Source organism: Euwallacea fornicatus, chromosome 1 (genome assembly GCF_040115645.1).
Source record: "Euwallacea fornicatus isolate EFF26 chromosome 1, ASM4011564v1, whole genome shotgun sequence".
Taxonomy (NCBI): domain Eukaryota; kingdom Metazoa; phylum Arthropoda; class Insecta; order Coleoptera; family Curculionidae; genus Euwallacea; species Euwallacea fornicatus.
The window spans coordinates 145,256-161,128 of record NC_089541.1 but is presented as its reverse complement, the minus strand read 5'-3'; the positions used below and the strand labels follow the sequence as shown (position 1 = coordinate 161,128).

The window sequence follows — 15,873 nt, the reverse complement described above, 5'->3', positions numbered from 1 at the left end:
CCTAATATTTATTGCTCTGTTCTAACCACTCCGTTAACGTTCGGCAGTAATGTAACAAGCGATATTATTCAGCCGCCGGCGACGACGTTAAAATAAGAATTAACGGTGACCATATTCCAATTAAAATTTTGGTAAACAAAGCAAATTTCCTTTTTTTGGAAATGTTTTAACCCTTTTCTAATTAATTTGGATAACGGACTTATTTATAGATGCAACTGAATGCGATATGCCTAAAGCAGATATTGTAGAAGATAACAAACCAATTTTGAGTAAGTTTCTAAATTGAATCGTTACATGTGCCTCGCGTGATTCACCTTTAATAAAGCTTATTTTGATAATTGCCGACGTCTAATGCCTGATTGATATACTTCTAAATAGTCAGTTACTTAACATTTTAAATTGGACCTTTGGTAACCTTAAATTCAAATGATTACTACTGTAGTTATACCATACAAACCATTATTATCATTACTACAAACCTCCACATTAACGCCAATTTTTAGTTCAATTCCAAAATGGGAAAATTCAATTGGGCCAGGAAAAATCCCTAAAATCAGTTTGTTTCATTGATCAAGCATCAAAACAAAAGCTTGTAGGCATAACCAATGATGACATGGTCTATAGCGGTCCTGTAACCAACTATAACACGTTTCTAGTAGTGCACAATGATCATTCAAAAAAGGTTGTATTTTTATCGTATTTTTATTTTTTCGGTGTATGTTATAAATAATTTTATTTTGTGCTATAACAAATCATAGGTGCAATTAATCCAATTGGACACCAGCACTATCACACCATTGCTGCAGGAAAATGGTGTTACCCCTTTGAAATCCAAAGAGTCTGTTGTGAATTTAAGAAAACAATTTGGCTCTCAAAAAGTCAAGAGAGCCATTGAGCAACAAGAGCGATTGACTATGAATATTGAGAATGTGAAGGAATATTTGGAGACGACTGTTGCAGGTATTTAAATTGAATTTTCTTCTTTACTAAGTGATCTTTTTTTTTTTTTTTACGATAGATATTAGTGTGCCAGATCTTCCTCAGCTTAATGGAGAGGAAAGTTTATATCGACCTAAAATAAATAGAGATGCCACTGTAAAAGAGGATGTCTATAATTTAAATGACTTGGTTCCCAAGGGAGTTTTGGACTCTCTCGAAGAAAGAGTATCTGAAATCCTGGAAAATGACGATTTTGCCGACTATGAGTAACTTTCTTATATTATTAATTCTAATAAGGTAGTAAAAATCTTATTATTTAGGTTAGTGTTGACAGTAGCCAAAAGTATGTCCCAACTTCGATCGTCCACCCTTCCTGAAAGCAGTGTTGTAGATAAGTGCAAAACCCTTCTGTATGTTAATTATTTGGTGAAATTTATGAATACCCCCTTAAAAAGTATGACCAAGAAATTTGTTGCCTGCGACTGCTCTGCAGACGTTGACAAGCACATAAAGCAAAATTATATGGTCAACAGGTAACGGGTCGATTAAAGAATTACAGTTTGAATGAATTTAAGGTTGCAGGATGCGGTCAATAAGTATGAAAGACAAAGGTTTGTGTTACATTATTGTGTTGCTCATGCTAGCGATGGACTTTCAATTGGATCTTGAAATGATTTCCAAAGACATGAAAGTGGGGGTTAAAAAGATGATGGAATTTGCCAGGAATTTGGGTTTTAGTCCATCGAACAAAGAAAAGGCGGGGATTGTGCTTAGGATACCGGTTCCTCCACCAGTAATGCCCAATTTGAAGAGGAAGAGAAACGTCTAGATAAACGAAGAGAATAAATTATTTTTGGTAGTGTAAAATATTGTTTTTATATGAATGGAGAATATGTTTTTACAAGATCAATCCTAGTGTTTTTGTTGATATATAAACAGTCACAGTGTTTCTTTCTGAAAAAGAATAGAGATATCAAGACTAGAAATCGCTGTTTCTGACGTGGTACTTGGGTAGTTTACTATAATACGGTGAAGTATGCGGGGTTGATATGAACGAATTTCGGACAAAATTAAAAATGGAATTTGTGCCCTATGGACATATAAAGGGGTTTTTGACCGTAACTGGGGCTTTAGTAGGAGACGCTCTAACCAATCGAAATACGCGACCATCATGCAGTGTCATCGATGCAAAACTCCAACACACGCACACTTCTGGAGAAGGCACAAAGGCTGGACTGACTAGTGTCCCGAAAACGGCTTTCATCAGAGCCTTGAAGGCGACGCTTAATTGCCCACCTTGGGCCTGCCAAAGTGCAAAAATTATACTAATGGTAAGTATAAGTGCGCTTTATCGCTCTTCTTTTACTTTCCCGATTGGTTATTTTTATGTGTTTTAGATTGCACTAGAGACTATCTCAAATATGATTCAAGCCAAACCTGCCTTCCCAACGGAAACTACAAGCCTTTACAGTCATATTTTCTCAACTGTTATTGCGTAGATGGGGATGGATTTGCGAAAAGCAACATACTCACCGACTTAAGTGTCATTCCTGATGATTCATACAGTGTAAAATTTTTCTAAATTTATGGGTATAAAAACTTAATGTAACTGTAAAGTGCTTGTAAAACATTAGTTCATTCGAAAATAAAATTGTAAAAAAGAAGGTGAACGACTTTTACTTGCATCGATAAAATTTCATCCTACGATCAAAAATTTTCGACAACTCCTGGGCAAAGGAAATTTTATATGGATGAAAATTTTTTTGTTTTAAAAGTCTCCGTACTGTTTTTCCAGATACATGCATAAATTTTATTAGCAAGTTTGCTAGTATGCAGTTTTAATCAAAACATTAAAAAATGTCTAGTGCTTTATCGCCACTAGTTGCTGTTCGCAGTTTTGCACATTTTGGAACAGATTTCATATTTTCAGGTTGTTGAAATTTTCCATTAACCCGACAAACTACAGTTCTAATAATAGGTCGGACTGCATAATTCTCATTAAAAACAAAACACACCTTTCATAAATTCTTTTGCTATCTCCAAACCCTAAAGATTAAAATTTCAATTCTTTACTTTTCAAACAAACGATCCGTTTTTTGATATTTTAACTATGATAGATGTCTGATAGCTAAATCAAACTATTAATGAATTTTATGAAAAACAAAATATTTTGTATTTAAAATATCGTTTACGTTGAATATTATTTGAAATTTCTACATCTTGTCATTTTTTCATTTAAAACTTTTAATCTTTTTAGGATAGGGACTTTTAAGAAAACTATGGATCCAATTTTAATTCTTAGTATGTCGTTGTACCTCTTATTGAATCATCTTTCATTTGATATACTGCATTGGTACCTTTACATTTGAAAATAAAAAGTCAATAGGAGTGGCAAGGTTAAAATTTTGAAAATCGAAAATATTACATTAAATGCTTTTTTTTTTAAATGTCGAGTATATAAAAGTTGTAAATGTGTTGCAATACTTTTTATCAGAGTTTTATATACTATTTTTAATGACACACACATATACGTATGTATATATATTAATACTCATTAAAACGTATAGCAAAATTAATTTATTATTCAACAATAAAGACTACTAAGTACATTGCACATGATTTCATTTAAACTGTAATAAAGAATCATTTAAGTCCAAAATTGTACGTTACAAGAAATAATCAAAGAACGAGGGTTTTATAAACCCAATAAAGTGAGCCGCCACGTTATTGCACACTAAAAAAGTTAAGCGTATTTATAATATGTTTTATTAGTACGCACTTTTGTGGTTATATTTTTAAGTAGAAACCTTACACAATTCCAGTCTTTCTTTGAGTAGCTGCCGTCTATTGGAATGCGTAATTTTTGAGCTTCTACTTCAAGAATTTTATTCTTAATAATAGGCAGTAAGTATGTGCTGTGTTAAAACAAGTTGGTCGTATTTATCTACGCCTCCAGAGATCCAACGCACCTCCTTTTCATACGGTAGGTACATATACATATGTACTTTTTTGTATCATAATAATTGTATAAATGCAATTGTATGTATAAGTACAATTACTTCGCTCAAATATGGCGCAAAACCTTCAGTAATCATTAGAATTCGTGTTATAACTTCTCTTTAAAAGACACGCCTTTTGAGCTGAAGCCAATCTTATCTTAATTAATTAAAGCTTAAGTTCGGAGTTATTGTGCTTAAAGCAAGTTCTTCGTTGGTTACTCGATTTTTCGCTTGAGACTCAGGTCATTCCATCAGCTCATCCATACGACACCTAACCGCCATTTCCACAACCTCTAGGCTCGGATAGTCTAACTCTTTCACCAGACAAAGGACCGCCGATAAAATATTGGAGTTCTACGAATTGATTAATAGGAAGTTTTAAATCTATGTAAAAATGAATTACCCTGGTGACTGGACGTCTAACGAATGGCGGTCTGTGAATCGCAGCCGAACACGCGAATTTCTTGTCCGCCTGATTAGACACTTCACTGCCTTCCGTTCGATATTGTTGGCTCTGGATGTATCTGTCCCCGTTTGTGTATTCCTGGAGAAAAAGGTTTAAATTGCAGGAGGAAAAGATATGAATATCGGTGTATATTAATCTGTGTTTACCTTAATACAACTAGCCGATTGACTGGTGACTATTTTCGATTCTCTGTAAGCAGTGGTTTGACTTTCGCATGATGATTGGTGTTCTTCGAATGAGTTAGTTGTAGTAGATGATTTCTGACAATGTTAATAAAGTCAAACTTTAGTAAGCATGTTGGTCAGTTATAAAGATTATTGTTTTAAAAACTAGTTCAATGTAGTTATATTCTATTCGGAATAATGATTAAAGTGTAAGAAAATAGTTTTCACCATAATGTCAAGAAACTGGAACACAACTTCGTATAACAAATCATATCATCAAATCATAGGTTTTGCATTTGATTCTGACTGCGTTCTCTTATTGAATTGTTTGATAAATAATATCGTTTTTTTTCTCATAGATAAATCGAACTGTATATCTATAACGGTAGTGATTGCATGGCCTATATCATTTTAAAAATTAGGTTTAGACTTCTTCAGTCGAAAATTGAGCGTTATTAGTAAACAACAAATTAGTTAAAAGTAAAATTGAAGATAGATAATCAAAATGAGCTTTATCGGTACATTTAATTAGTTTACTTTGGAAATGACAAAACTGCAGTACAAAGTTCAGAAGAAATTGTGTGAAGTTTATGGTGAAAACTCTTTTAATGAACGTCAATGCCAGTCTTGGTTTGCTCGTTTTGTTTTCGTCACGAAAATTTTAATGTGCATGATGTATCACATACTGGTTGCCGAATTACCATCAATAACAACAACATAAAGACGTTAATCGAAACTAACTGGGCTATGACAACATGAGAGATAGCAGAGAACCTCGACATATTGAATTCGATCGTTTATTTGCACCTGCAACAGCTCGATTACATAAACAAACTGGATGTTTGGGTTTCTCACGAATTGAAAGAAGTTTATCTCAACAAACGCATTAATGTATGCAATTCTATGCCGAATACTATCCAAAACAACTCATTCCTAAAGACTCACAACGATGATAAAAAAATGGATTGTTTACGATGACGTATTTAGAACAAAAACGATTATAGACCAAGCAAGATGAACCTTCACAATCAACATCCAAGACCAATATTTATCAAAGGAAAATTATGCTTTCTGTGTAGTGGGACTACAGCGGTATTGTTTATTTTTAATTGTTTCCAAGAAACCAAACTATTAATTCGAATATGTACTGTCGTCAGCTATCGAAATTGAACGAAGAAACCGCGAGAAAACGTCTTGAAAATCATAATAACAGCAGATCCCACACATCTTTCATAACACGTGAAAAATTATTATAACTAAATTGGAAACTAACGCTGCATCCACCATATAGTCGTGATTTGGCACCATCAGATTATTATTCGTTTCGTTTTCTTCAAAACTCTTTGATGACCATCATCTACTGTAACCAACATAATGTAACAATTTATCTTACTAAAACTTACCTCAAAATACTGCGAAGCAGGTCTAGAAGACTCCATTTCATAACTGTTTCTTCGTCGCTCAACATACGTTTGTTCCTCGGGGCTATAGCTCCTTCGTTGCTCCTGCCTCCTAGGGGGACTTTGCTGGAATATAAATAAAATAAACAAATCCTAAAAATCTAAAATGACATCAAAGCTGTCGTTACGTACCCTTTGCGAGGGGGAGTAATCCCGACTCTCTTCAGACACATCTTCCCTAGGGTACTGATCCTCGCTCTCCTCTAGCTCATAGTCAGTCTTATGCGATGAAAAATTAATCGATTAGTACGGTTAAAATGGAGGTGAAATGGTACTGTTTAAGGAACAACTTCACATTGAAATATTAGTGCATCAATGTTATCACAAACAACTCTCACCTCTTGACGCGGGCTCACCCGCTGTGCGGGGCAGTACTCCTGCTCCGAGTACTCAGAATAGCGATATTGCTGAGGAGGCGAAGCGGGAGCATATTCCTCTTCAGATTCCTCTTGAACATCATCAGGATGGCACAAGTTCCTTAAGACATTACTTCATAAAGAAACTCTAATATCGTCTCGATTAACATACTTTCCGCGCCTCTGAGCCTCCCTCAACTCTTCTTGTGTAATCGCCACATTATCGAGCTTCTGCAACTGCGGCAGGGCTTTAATGATGGCCAATCGATACCTGCAAAAATCTACATAAGCGCTAATTCGGACGATGGACTTAAACTTGCCCTTCAGCGTTACAGCAAGGATTCTCCCCCAGCCAGAGGTTCTTCAAATTGGGCAAATTCTGCAAATAGATCACCTCGTTGATGTCTCTGATATCGTTCTGTCTGATGTAAAGCTCCTCCAGGCGTCTGCAGAATTGGAAATCGGCAAGGCTGTGGATTTTGTTGATGCTGGAAGAAGCATTTTAGATAGAGACAATGAGAGAGATTATAAATTTCGATGGAATTTCATTCACACACAATACATCAACACAAATAAGTTCAAGTTCAAAGTAACAATTCTCCCTAACTAGTCAACTCAAGACCAACATTTGCTTTTTCATATTAGACATGCTGTGATCCAAAAACTATTAATTCACCAAGTACAAATGGTACCAATTTACGCTAATTGCAGGTGAAGTGTGTTAGCAGAAATCTGGTACTTATAACCAGATCGTTTAACAAAGACTTTCTCCTGTTCGTTGGAACGTAGTAATTTGAGTGTACGAGGAAGGTCCGAAAAGACCAAAACAAAGGCTTAATTGCTTGCGATACTAATCATTTCAAAAGTTTTTGGTAATCGCCTTGAGATTGCCATACTATACACGAGATGATGATGTTTAACGCATGAATGTTGACAATGAAACGAGCCGTATTGCGTGGGCGCACCAGGAAAACCAGTTTTTAAAGCAATTTATGTTATAATGAAAATTCCAGCTGCGGAATTATTTAGTTACACTCTCGAAAAATGCAGGAAAGAGCGTAATTACATGAATAAAACATCTCAAAGTCATAATATGACCGCTCATGTAACTCCTAAAATCGTGAAGTAAGCCTAAATTAACTAAAATAGTAACGAACAATAATGTGGCAAGACAAGAACAAATACATTGCTGATATGTCGAAAAATTTAATGAATTTTTTGGAAATTCTATCCAAGAATCACACCTGCAGTCACTCATCAATCATCAGTCATCGCACCAATTATCAAAATTTTCAGTATGAACAAAAATGGCCAAAAACAGGACGTTTTTGTGACGCTCATCTTCATCGAATCTACTTCCAATCTGGTCAACATTGATGTGCCTCGTCTGGAACAAACTCATCAGAAGAGCTCTAGAATTTTCTCGATAACCGAGAAGGAATTCAAAGCTTAGCAGCTGCAGCAACTGTTCCTCGCAAATCAAGTTACTCAATTTCATCATCTGAAACACCATTTGCAAAGGTTGGTACAGTCTACCATCCCGTGGTTTCTGTATGAAGCATGGCCGATTCAGATAAACTTATACTAGAAACTAATAATCTCTTCATGCACTCCTTGGAGTCTTCACACTTTCGCTTGTCTGAAGACTTAATCTGTCGTATCTGCCACGGAGGGCAGAGTATTGATGATTTGTTGACACCTTGTAAATGCAGGGGAACTATCGCTTTGGTACATCTTAAGTGCCTGGAAACGTGGCTAAAGGAATCCAACCAAAACAATTGTGAACTTTGCCGGCATCGCTATAGAATCATTCGAGAGCCCCAATATAGCATCTCTCGGTCAATTTTGGTGTTTCTTAGACACCCCGATTTGAATCGCAAGGAAATCATCCTGGATTTAATGTCATTCTCCATCTACACTCCATCAGTAATGACCTCCACGTACATGATGATGTTGATCTTTGAAGCTTTTTTGAAAAAGAACATTGTCACTACTGGGAGGTTACATTCACACATCATAGCTTTTTCTGCAGTGTTTGGAATTGCCGCAATTGATTTAATTTACTTCTCGTGGTTGATTGAGACCGTGAAGAAACATGTGGACGCTTGGAGGGAGTGGTACAACGCACATTCGAAGATTAAAGTTAGTGCCGTCGAAGATCAAGATTAAGCCTCGTGGGAAAACGATGTAGAAGTGATTATTGTTGAGGGGAAATAATAAATTATTTTGAGGATATGTTACTGAGGTTTTTTGCGTGTCTCGTGTCGAAAACTAAAACGTGCGACCTTGCGAAACGCTAGTCTATAATCCATTCCTTCTAGGGCGAGTCCGCAGCCCACCTGTGACTCATTTTTATGCAGAAGGAAACCGTAAATAAACATGCGGTTGCTGGTGAATTATCTACCTTGATGCGGGCTTTAATAATGCCTTATTTATCTAGCGGTACATGAATAACAGGGGAAAGACACAAAAGGGCTTTCTTGAAACATCAAACAGAAAATACGATTCCTTGTGTTTGTTTTTACTCCATATGCTAAATGATTGTGTCATACCAAACAGGCTCTAACATATTTCGGTTAGAATATTTTTGATTGCGTGGAAACTGGACCAAGACAAGAGGAAACGGATTCAAGCTCAAGCAGTCAATAACCTCGTTAATGTTCCAGTTGGTTCATTAAAAAGTAGCTTGCCAAACAATCGGCAGTACATTGTATCAATCAACGGTGGTATTGCCATTGTTTCATTTTTTCCACGGTTTTATTTCCATCGTGTGTTAAGTTATCTTGATAATTATTAACCCTATAGCATTGGGTTAAAATTGTAAATTTCAAGGATGTGATAACATGAATTATTATGAAACAGTAGAAGGTTGTTCTAAATTGTTTGTTGGCCGCATAAGCAGGGTTTTGGCCTGTGGTCTGTGTGAGTTATTGATTTTGATCAAGTAGATTAGTTAGAAAATCCTTATAATTATGGAAATAAAGGGTGTGGTTTTGGATTAATAGCCACTTTCATGTGTCTTGAACACTCCCACCTAACAAACTAAAATATTTGAAATCTGATTTGCTGTTGGGGTTACAGACAAACTCACCTTAAAGACAGAACTTCAACGTTAGGTATTTTCCTTAGCAAAGACACATCCACAAGCTCACTGCCCCTGAAACAAAACAATCTTTTAATTCATATTTAAAATTCTTTAATATATGTATTTTCAGTGCCTGTTGTACAGACATTTTTTCCAGAGAGTTACACGGATTGACTTTATCATTACGTGAACTCTGGGATGATTGTTCACTTCAGATTAAGAGCCGAGCAACGCGCGGTTACCATGAGTACTTACTTTAGCCACCCAAGCAACTTTCTGAAACCTATACAAGGCCTTCCTTTTTCGTCAATAGCACAACAACGATTCTTACCAACAATTCAATCTTTTGATCTTGGACAGGTCAGAAATTTTGGTCCTGGCAATGACCATTTCCTCAGTGAGCCTCTTGGCCATTGTCCCCACTTCCACTTGGTCAAAGGAAAAAAACACTGGAAATTAACTGTTTCTCGGCGAGTCCCGATTCATCGTTTTCCTTCCGCGTCAGACTAACAAATTAATAAACCTGAGCAGGTGCAGCAACTATTTGCGGTTTTGCTAAATTTGTTTATTTACATGCAAAAGCGCAAATGAGCACTAAACACGACGAGATCCCTCGTTTATGGATGGAGTTGAAACGCGAGTAGGCGCGATCGCGTGTGCTGAGCGACGTGACCTCCCTTCCTTACACTAAAACCGCAGTTTCCAATCTAATTTGAACAATTCATTCTCGAGTCTTCAGACTCTACAGTTCTTTGAAATGCAAATTTCTTTAAAAAAATGCAACTGTCATGGAAGGGGAAATGACAATGATATACAAGTGACATAAAACAAATGTTATGAATGACATCCAATCAGAGCACGCTGTGAGAAAGGACGTTGTGGAGAGGCAAAAACCTTAAAATATTTGTGTATAATAACACATTTTTAGTAAAATCGCAATTTAATACAAATAAACCACCAAAACCGTAGTAAATCAGGATGGCAGAAAAGATCAATCAAACATAATGAAAACCTATTTCTTTACCGTTAACGCCACGTAATAAAAGGAGATAGTGATACATCTATATGCCCTCGTGTTTACTCTTTTGTCAAAAAAATAAATTATAATATTCTTTCACTTTCTTCCATAAAGTAAACAAGTACCCAAAATAATAAATATCCGAAATGCATGGGATTCGTTCGGTTTCTGATAATTTCTTTCTCCAAACACAATTATTAAAGTTTCTTTAACTTCGATACTGAACTGAGATCACACATCATAAAAACTAACTTTTCCTTTTAATTACACCACACCACAAACTCTCTAAACCGCATTCGACAACTTCCAAGCCCTTGCCATAAAGATGAACATCGCCTCACCGTCAATTCAAGAACGCCTCCAAATTAAACGAGAACCCTTGGACAAATGGTCTCTTCGAGAGCAATTATGCTTAGCATCTGCGGTAACACGAAGTGGAGACCAAAATTGGATATCTGTGAGCCGCTCTTTGAAACCATTTGGCGAAACCAATAGACCACCTGATTGGTTTCACCAGAAGGACTGTGTAGCTCAGTATGGGGCTTTACTGGCTAACGTCGATATCCCCAAAAGGAAGAAAAGGGATAGTGCAGCAGAAACTCCTGCTGAGTGCATTTTGAAGCAACTGATTTGTGATCGGCAAGCTGAGTTGAGGAAATTACTTGCTGAAGAAAAAGCTGAATATAAAAAGCTGCAGGAGGATATGAAGGTTTTGCAGTCAGGTAAGGACAACAGGGGTAGAAATATGAAGGAACTACTACAACTGAGTTCGGTATTAAGCTTCGAGAGCTTTAAGCAAAGTTTTCTCTCAGTTTTTTGCTATTATTTTTGAGAAGAAGAATTTAAATAGATGATGCTTAGAGTGCTTGAAGGTAAAAGTACTGAATTCTACTGAAATAAACATTAGCACCACTCAATATACTATATTGTGTGTATTTTTAATAATACACATACTTCATTGAAAAGACACGAGAAATATTTCACAGGTAGAGTTACTGAAGAGCAGTTGGATAAATGGTGTAAAGAAATCGACGATGAAGAAGCGAAACGAGAACTTGAAGCTCAAAATCACGCAAAATGGCTAAAGCAACGCGATTTACGGAAACAAGAAATGGAGCGCGCTTGGCGTTCTGGAATGGCTTCCATTCCAAACATGGGACAAAAGCGTAAAACACCGGATTTAGTAGAGGAGTTCATTGAAGATGAGCGCGAATCCAATTGCCAAACGCCACCTGCGCAAATCCAAAACCGCGAGTCACTTCCTGCATATCAGCAACAGCAATATGTATCTTCCCCTCTACTGCAGTCGCCATCAAAAACTCTTTTACAATTTCCCAACGGACAATTGCAAGAGACTTCTGAGAATACAACGAAACCTGGACTGGCACCATTGTTGACTAGCCTCTTAAAGTCTCCATCTCAAGTTCACAATCCAGTATCAACTTCAATACTACATAGTGCTATTACTAATCATGCGAACAAACTTACTGAAGTTAGCAACACCACTTCTAGCCCCACTATTACTAGCCTTCTCAATTCAACTGCACCCATAACATCTAACATACCTCAGCTTATATCATGTGAAGGAGAAGACCAGCCACTAAATGCAGACATTTTGGATGATGCCAGTATCAAAATTGATGATCTAGCTAAGAGTATTTTAGTCGAAGATGGCCCTTTTCCAGAGATCAAAAAAGAGGAAGTTGACGACATTATTTCGGAAATAATTGAGAATAATCATGATCTAGTGTCTGATCCGGAGCAGCACTTGGAGTTGGATGGTAATGGAGATATCAAGATTAGCCTGGAGCTTGATGATTTGGAGCAGGAGCAAGAGGAGGTTGAAGCCTTGAAGAATAAAGGGAGTGTGAAAGAAGAAACCACTGAGAAGGTCAAAAATGATAAAGTTGAAGAAAACTCTGTGCCTGCAGAAGCTCCAGCTGTAGTAGATCCTTTTGAGTTCCAGGAAGATCCAGTGCTGTTTGAATCTCCAGTAAAGCCCTCAAGTTTAAAGCAAGAAAGCGGGCAGTACGTGCCGCTCTACCAACAGCAATCGCCATCTAAAAATGAAGAAACTGAGGAAAAGACTTCAGTAATATCAGAAAAGGAAAAAAGTGAGTCACCAGGGAAATCATTGATTGCTCCTGCACAGCCTCAAATGCCAACCCATCATGGGTCTGTAGAAATTGTTGAGGTGCACGCAGAAGAACCCGAGGGAGAAAAAGAGTTTAATAAGTCTCAGATACGTGATATCGTCCACTCAACTCAAGAAGAAGAATCTAAGACCAATTCCATAGAAGAACCACCTTTAACAAAATTAGAGGATGAAGTCAAAGAAGTAGCCCCAGTAGAACCAGAGACTAAGGAGCCAGAACTAACAGAAGAAGAAAACAATGCAGAGGCAGATATAAGCATCCCTCAAACATCAGAGTTTAATGATGACCTTTATGACATCGCCATGGAGGTGAAAATCGATAAAACTGGGAAGGCAAAAAGAGATTACTCCCGTCTAAAAAAGAAAGAAGAAAAGAGCTTTGATATGCTACTCGCCATTGAAAAAGCTCAATTTGATAGCATGTCTGATGACATGGGAGATTTCAAGGAGTTAGACAAGAAGCAGCGTTTAAAGTCCGAGAACGATAGATCCAACAGCCCTTGGACTGAAGACGAGCAACTAAAACCCGTCAAAAGACGCTACTCCACTCCATCCACCCCAGTAGACTCTCTACCCAACTCGCCGGCTTCAAACACGTCAGCCTTCGATGACGACAAAGATTATCGCAATTGGAAGAAATCAGTGATGCTCGTCTACAACCGTCTTTCCTCTAACAAATACGCTTCACTTTTCCTTAAACCTATCACCGAGGAACAAGCACCGGGGTACAGTTCTACAGTTTACAGACCTATGGACTTGCAAACCATCAAAAAGAATATTGACAGTGGAGTTATTCGCACCTCGTTGGAGTTTAAGAGGGACGTGATGCTAATGTTCACCAACGCGGTTATGTACAATAAAACACTCGACACTGTGTACAATATGGCGCTGCAGATGCAGCAGGAAGCCATGGAGTCCATCGAGATATTGTTAGAGGCGGCGGGGAGTGTGGACGCGCCAAGTAGACGAGAAACTAGGACCAGCGATTTGAATTGTAAAAGAAAGCGGATTACTGATGAACCTGCCAATAAAGCTAAGAAGAAGAGGGAAGATTAGGGTTCTTTACGATTCTATTGTTTCAGCAAGTCATAGGCTAGTTTTCTGTCTCATCGCGGATAGGAACTTCCTGATACAAGGATTAAATGAGTTTTTAAAATAATATATCTACGCATGTTATCGACTCATCACTAAATTCTTCAAATAAATTATGTATATATATGTTGATAAAAAGGTTAACTTTAATAAAAGTTACAGCAGAAAATTTAAGCATTATAGCAATTGCTGGAAAAGCATCAACATTTTCTTCATAAGAAATTTATGAATGTTTGGCAACGTAGCCAATAGTCTGGGCACTTCTTGCAGAATGTTCCAGCCATATAAAAGGCATGTAGGAGGTTCAACACAAGACTATTGCGTGGTTGTCTCATTTACGCCGATATTTTACTATATTTATGTTATAAGATTTAAAATAAAATAAAAAACAGATAATATTTCGAATTATACTTTATTCAGATCCTTTAGTCACCTACCATTTTACCCTAGTTGTTCCGTTAGAGCTAAAGTTGTTGCCAAATCTTGTGCGATTTTAATTTTTTTCTCTAAAACACCTTTCAATTGCTTTATTTTTTGAAGTTTCGCCGTTTGAAACTCATTTAACTTTTTAAGTTTTCCCTTAAAAAATTTGGTTTTTTCACTAGTAACACCTAAAAATAACTGAAATATTACCAGTATTGTAACATGTTTTAATACCTACTCTCCGAGATATTTGAATTTGCCTCTTTCCTTCCAGCCTTAAGACCCACACCAATACTAGCCTGCTTTAATATGTTTGAGTCATCATCTACAATCTCAATATTTATCTCTTCCATCCATCCATCTCCTTCTTTTCTTGGCTGTATTAAATTACCCTTAGCAACACTAGTTTTATTGAGTTTTGATTTCCTTTGCAATAAATACACAGACTCCCTCTCTTTAATAAATTTTGCGAATTTTTCTCCTAAATTTGTTACAATTTGGGCCTGAAAAATTCATTGACTTTTATACACAAAATTACCTCGAAAATGATTGTCAATTTACTTCTGTAGATGTAACTTGTTTTGCTAAGTTTGTAATCCCACAACTCCCCCCTATAGTATTTAAGGCATTAGTCAGCTCTTTGAGTTGTTTTTGCCGCAGTTTAATGATATTTTCATAATAACTTTTTTTCTTTTTTAATTTTACCATACTGGTTTTTAGCATATTAAGGGACTGTTTCTCTTTCTTGAGCAACAAAAATTTTGGTTCTGTAGAGCTAGGTTCAAAGGCAGCATTGAAGAGTCTCCCCTCACTTGTGTCTTCAAATGTAGCATCGCTGATTAATTAAATGTGCTACTTGCTCAATCAGAAGAAAATAAGTAATAGTATGTTACCATTTTCGTTTTAATATCCTTCGAATGGGTACCGTGCTACTTAAAGGAATTGTTGCACTGACGTTTTGAGTTTGAGGAACAGAATATGTGCTAAAAATTTCAACATAACTTCACAAAACTTCATTAAAGCACAAGCTCACGATAGACTTTTCTGGGTAGGATTATATGAAGGTATGGCATCACTTTTCAATGATATCCCACTTGGGCCCACTGTAAAATTTGATTTGACAAAATGCAAAGAACAAATGGCATAATTTAGAGGTATTGCAGGCACTTTTAATTTTAATGCTGTCTTCCATTGCAAGCTCAATGCTGGATCATCAGGAAATCTGCAATTTTTTTCGAGTGAATGCAGTGAATTTCTGGCAGCGTGGTAAACAAACTTAAAAAAATACACATTCAATGGAACCTCTGAGCTATTTTCGAAATAATGACATAAGCCGCAGTACAGGACCGAAGTATAAGCTTGTTGCTGTGTATTTAGTTTGTGGGATGTCTGTGGTGTGATTTGGGTGCTCCTAGGCTAGAAATTTTTTAAAAGGATGATATTCAATTCAAAAGGTTTAATAAAAAAATTTACCTCTTTCCTGGGGGGATGAATGTTTGGAAATGCACTCATTTTATCATTTAGGAATGTCTAAGGGGCTTAAATGAAGTTTATGTTGTATCTATATGTGAGCACTGAATTTTTGAGGTTGGGGTGTTTTAGCGCTTAAATTATTCACCAAACAATTATGGTTCAAATCACATAACTTTTTATATACGTCACAGACTTCACATCGGCAGTGATGCCACATCTTTCTAAAATGAATATGGAACAGGA

At 36.6% G+C, this 15,873-nt stretch overlaps 4 protein-coding genes and 1 pseudogene across 10 annotated transcripts; 3 read left to right on the top strand and 2 right to left on the bottom strand.

Annotated features, from left to right (window-relative positions):
- Positions 1–2,603, top strand: Polr1E (RNA polymerase I subunit E). 3 transcript variants are annotated; one of them, XR_010732753.1, is made up of 8 exons: positions 1–131; positions 210–269; positions 504–682; positions 759–960; positions 1,019–1,205; positions 1,260–1,472; positions 1,522–2,270; positions 2,337–2,603. XR_010732753.1 is itself a non-coding variant. In XM_066289745.1 (6 exons), the coding sequence occupies exons 1-6, from the start codon at positions 227–229 to the stop codon at positions 1,766–1,768; spliced, it is 1,071 nt and encodes a 356-aa protein (XP_066145842.1). In that variant the 5' UTR covers positions 62–226; the 3' UTR covers positions 1,769–2,603. The 3 variants fall into 3 exon arrangements, 1 of the variants encoding a protein (XP_066145842.1); XR_010732752.1 differs by having other exon boundaries at positions 62–269; XM_066289745.1 differs by having other exon boundaries at positions 62–269; positions 1,522–2,603.
- An 898-nt stretch (positions 2,604–3,501) lies between these two features.
- On the bottom strand, positions 3,502–10,253 carry LOC136350802 (cilia- and flagella-associated protein 410). Of its 4 annotated transcripts, XM_066281276.1 has the most exons (10): positions 9,801–10,252; positions 9,476–9,541; positions 6,705–6,872; positions 6,557–6,655; positions 6,367–6,505; positions 6,161–6,247; positions 5,972–6,094; positions 4,551–4,664; positions 4,342–4,482; positions 3,502–4,292 (listed from the first exon to the last, which is right to left on the bottom strand). In XM_066281276.1, the coding sequence occupies exons 1-10, from the start codon at positions 9,881–9,883 to the stop codon at positions 4,182–4,184; spliced, it is 1,131 nt and encodes a 376-aa protein (XP_066137373.1). In that variant the 5' UTR covers positions 9,884–10,252; the 3' UTR covers positions 3,502–4,181. The 4 variants fall into 4 exon arrangements, with proteins under 4 accessions (XP_066137373.1, XP_066138988.1, XP_066138161.1 ...); XM_066282891.1 differs by lacking the exon at positions 4,551–4,664 and having other exon boundaries at positions 9,801–10,253; XM_066282064.1 differs by lacking the exon at positions 6,161–6,247.
- On the top strand, positions 7,304–8,617 carry LOC136340419 (E3 ubiquitin-protein ligase MARCHF2-like; annotated as a pseudogene).
- A 291-nt stretch (positions 10,254–10,544) lies between the features above and the next one.
- Positions 10,545–14,139, top strand: Brd8 (Bromodomain containing 8). Its single transcript, XM_066285289.1, has 2 exons — positions 10,545–11,209; positions 11,474–14,139. Exons 1-2 carry the CDS (start codon positions 10,813–10,815, stop codon positions 13,696–13,698), a joined length of 2,622 nt encoding a protein of 873 aa, XP_066141386.1. The 5' UTR covers positions 10,545–10,812; the 3' UTR covers positions 13,699–14,139.
- On the bottom strand, positions 14,128–15,856 carry LOC136345335 (uncharacterized). 2 transcript variants are annotated; one of them, XM_066302023.1, is made up of 7 exons: positions 15,631–15,853; positions 15,434–15,573; positions 15,191–15,379; positions 15,051–15,140; positions 14,719–14,992; positions 14,396–14,660; positions 14,128–14,345 (listed from the first exon to the last, which is right to left on the bottom strand). In XM_066302023.1, the coding sequence occupies exons 1-7, from the start codon at positions 15,667–15,669 to the stop codon at positions 14,176–14,178; spliced, it is 1,167 nt and encodes a 388-aa protein (XP_066158120.1). In that variant the 5' UTR covers positions 15,670–15,853; the 3' UTR covers positions 14,128–14,175. The 2 variants fall into 2 exon arrangements, with proteins under 2 accessions (XP_066158120.1, XP_066153582.1); XM_066297485.1 differs by having other exon boundaries at positions 15,191–15,573; positions 15,631–15,856.
- Positions 15,857–15,873: the final 17 nt, after the last annotated feature.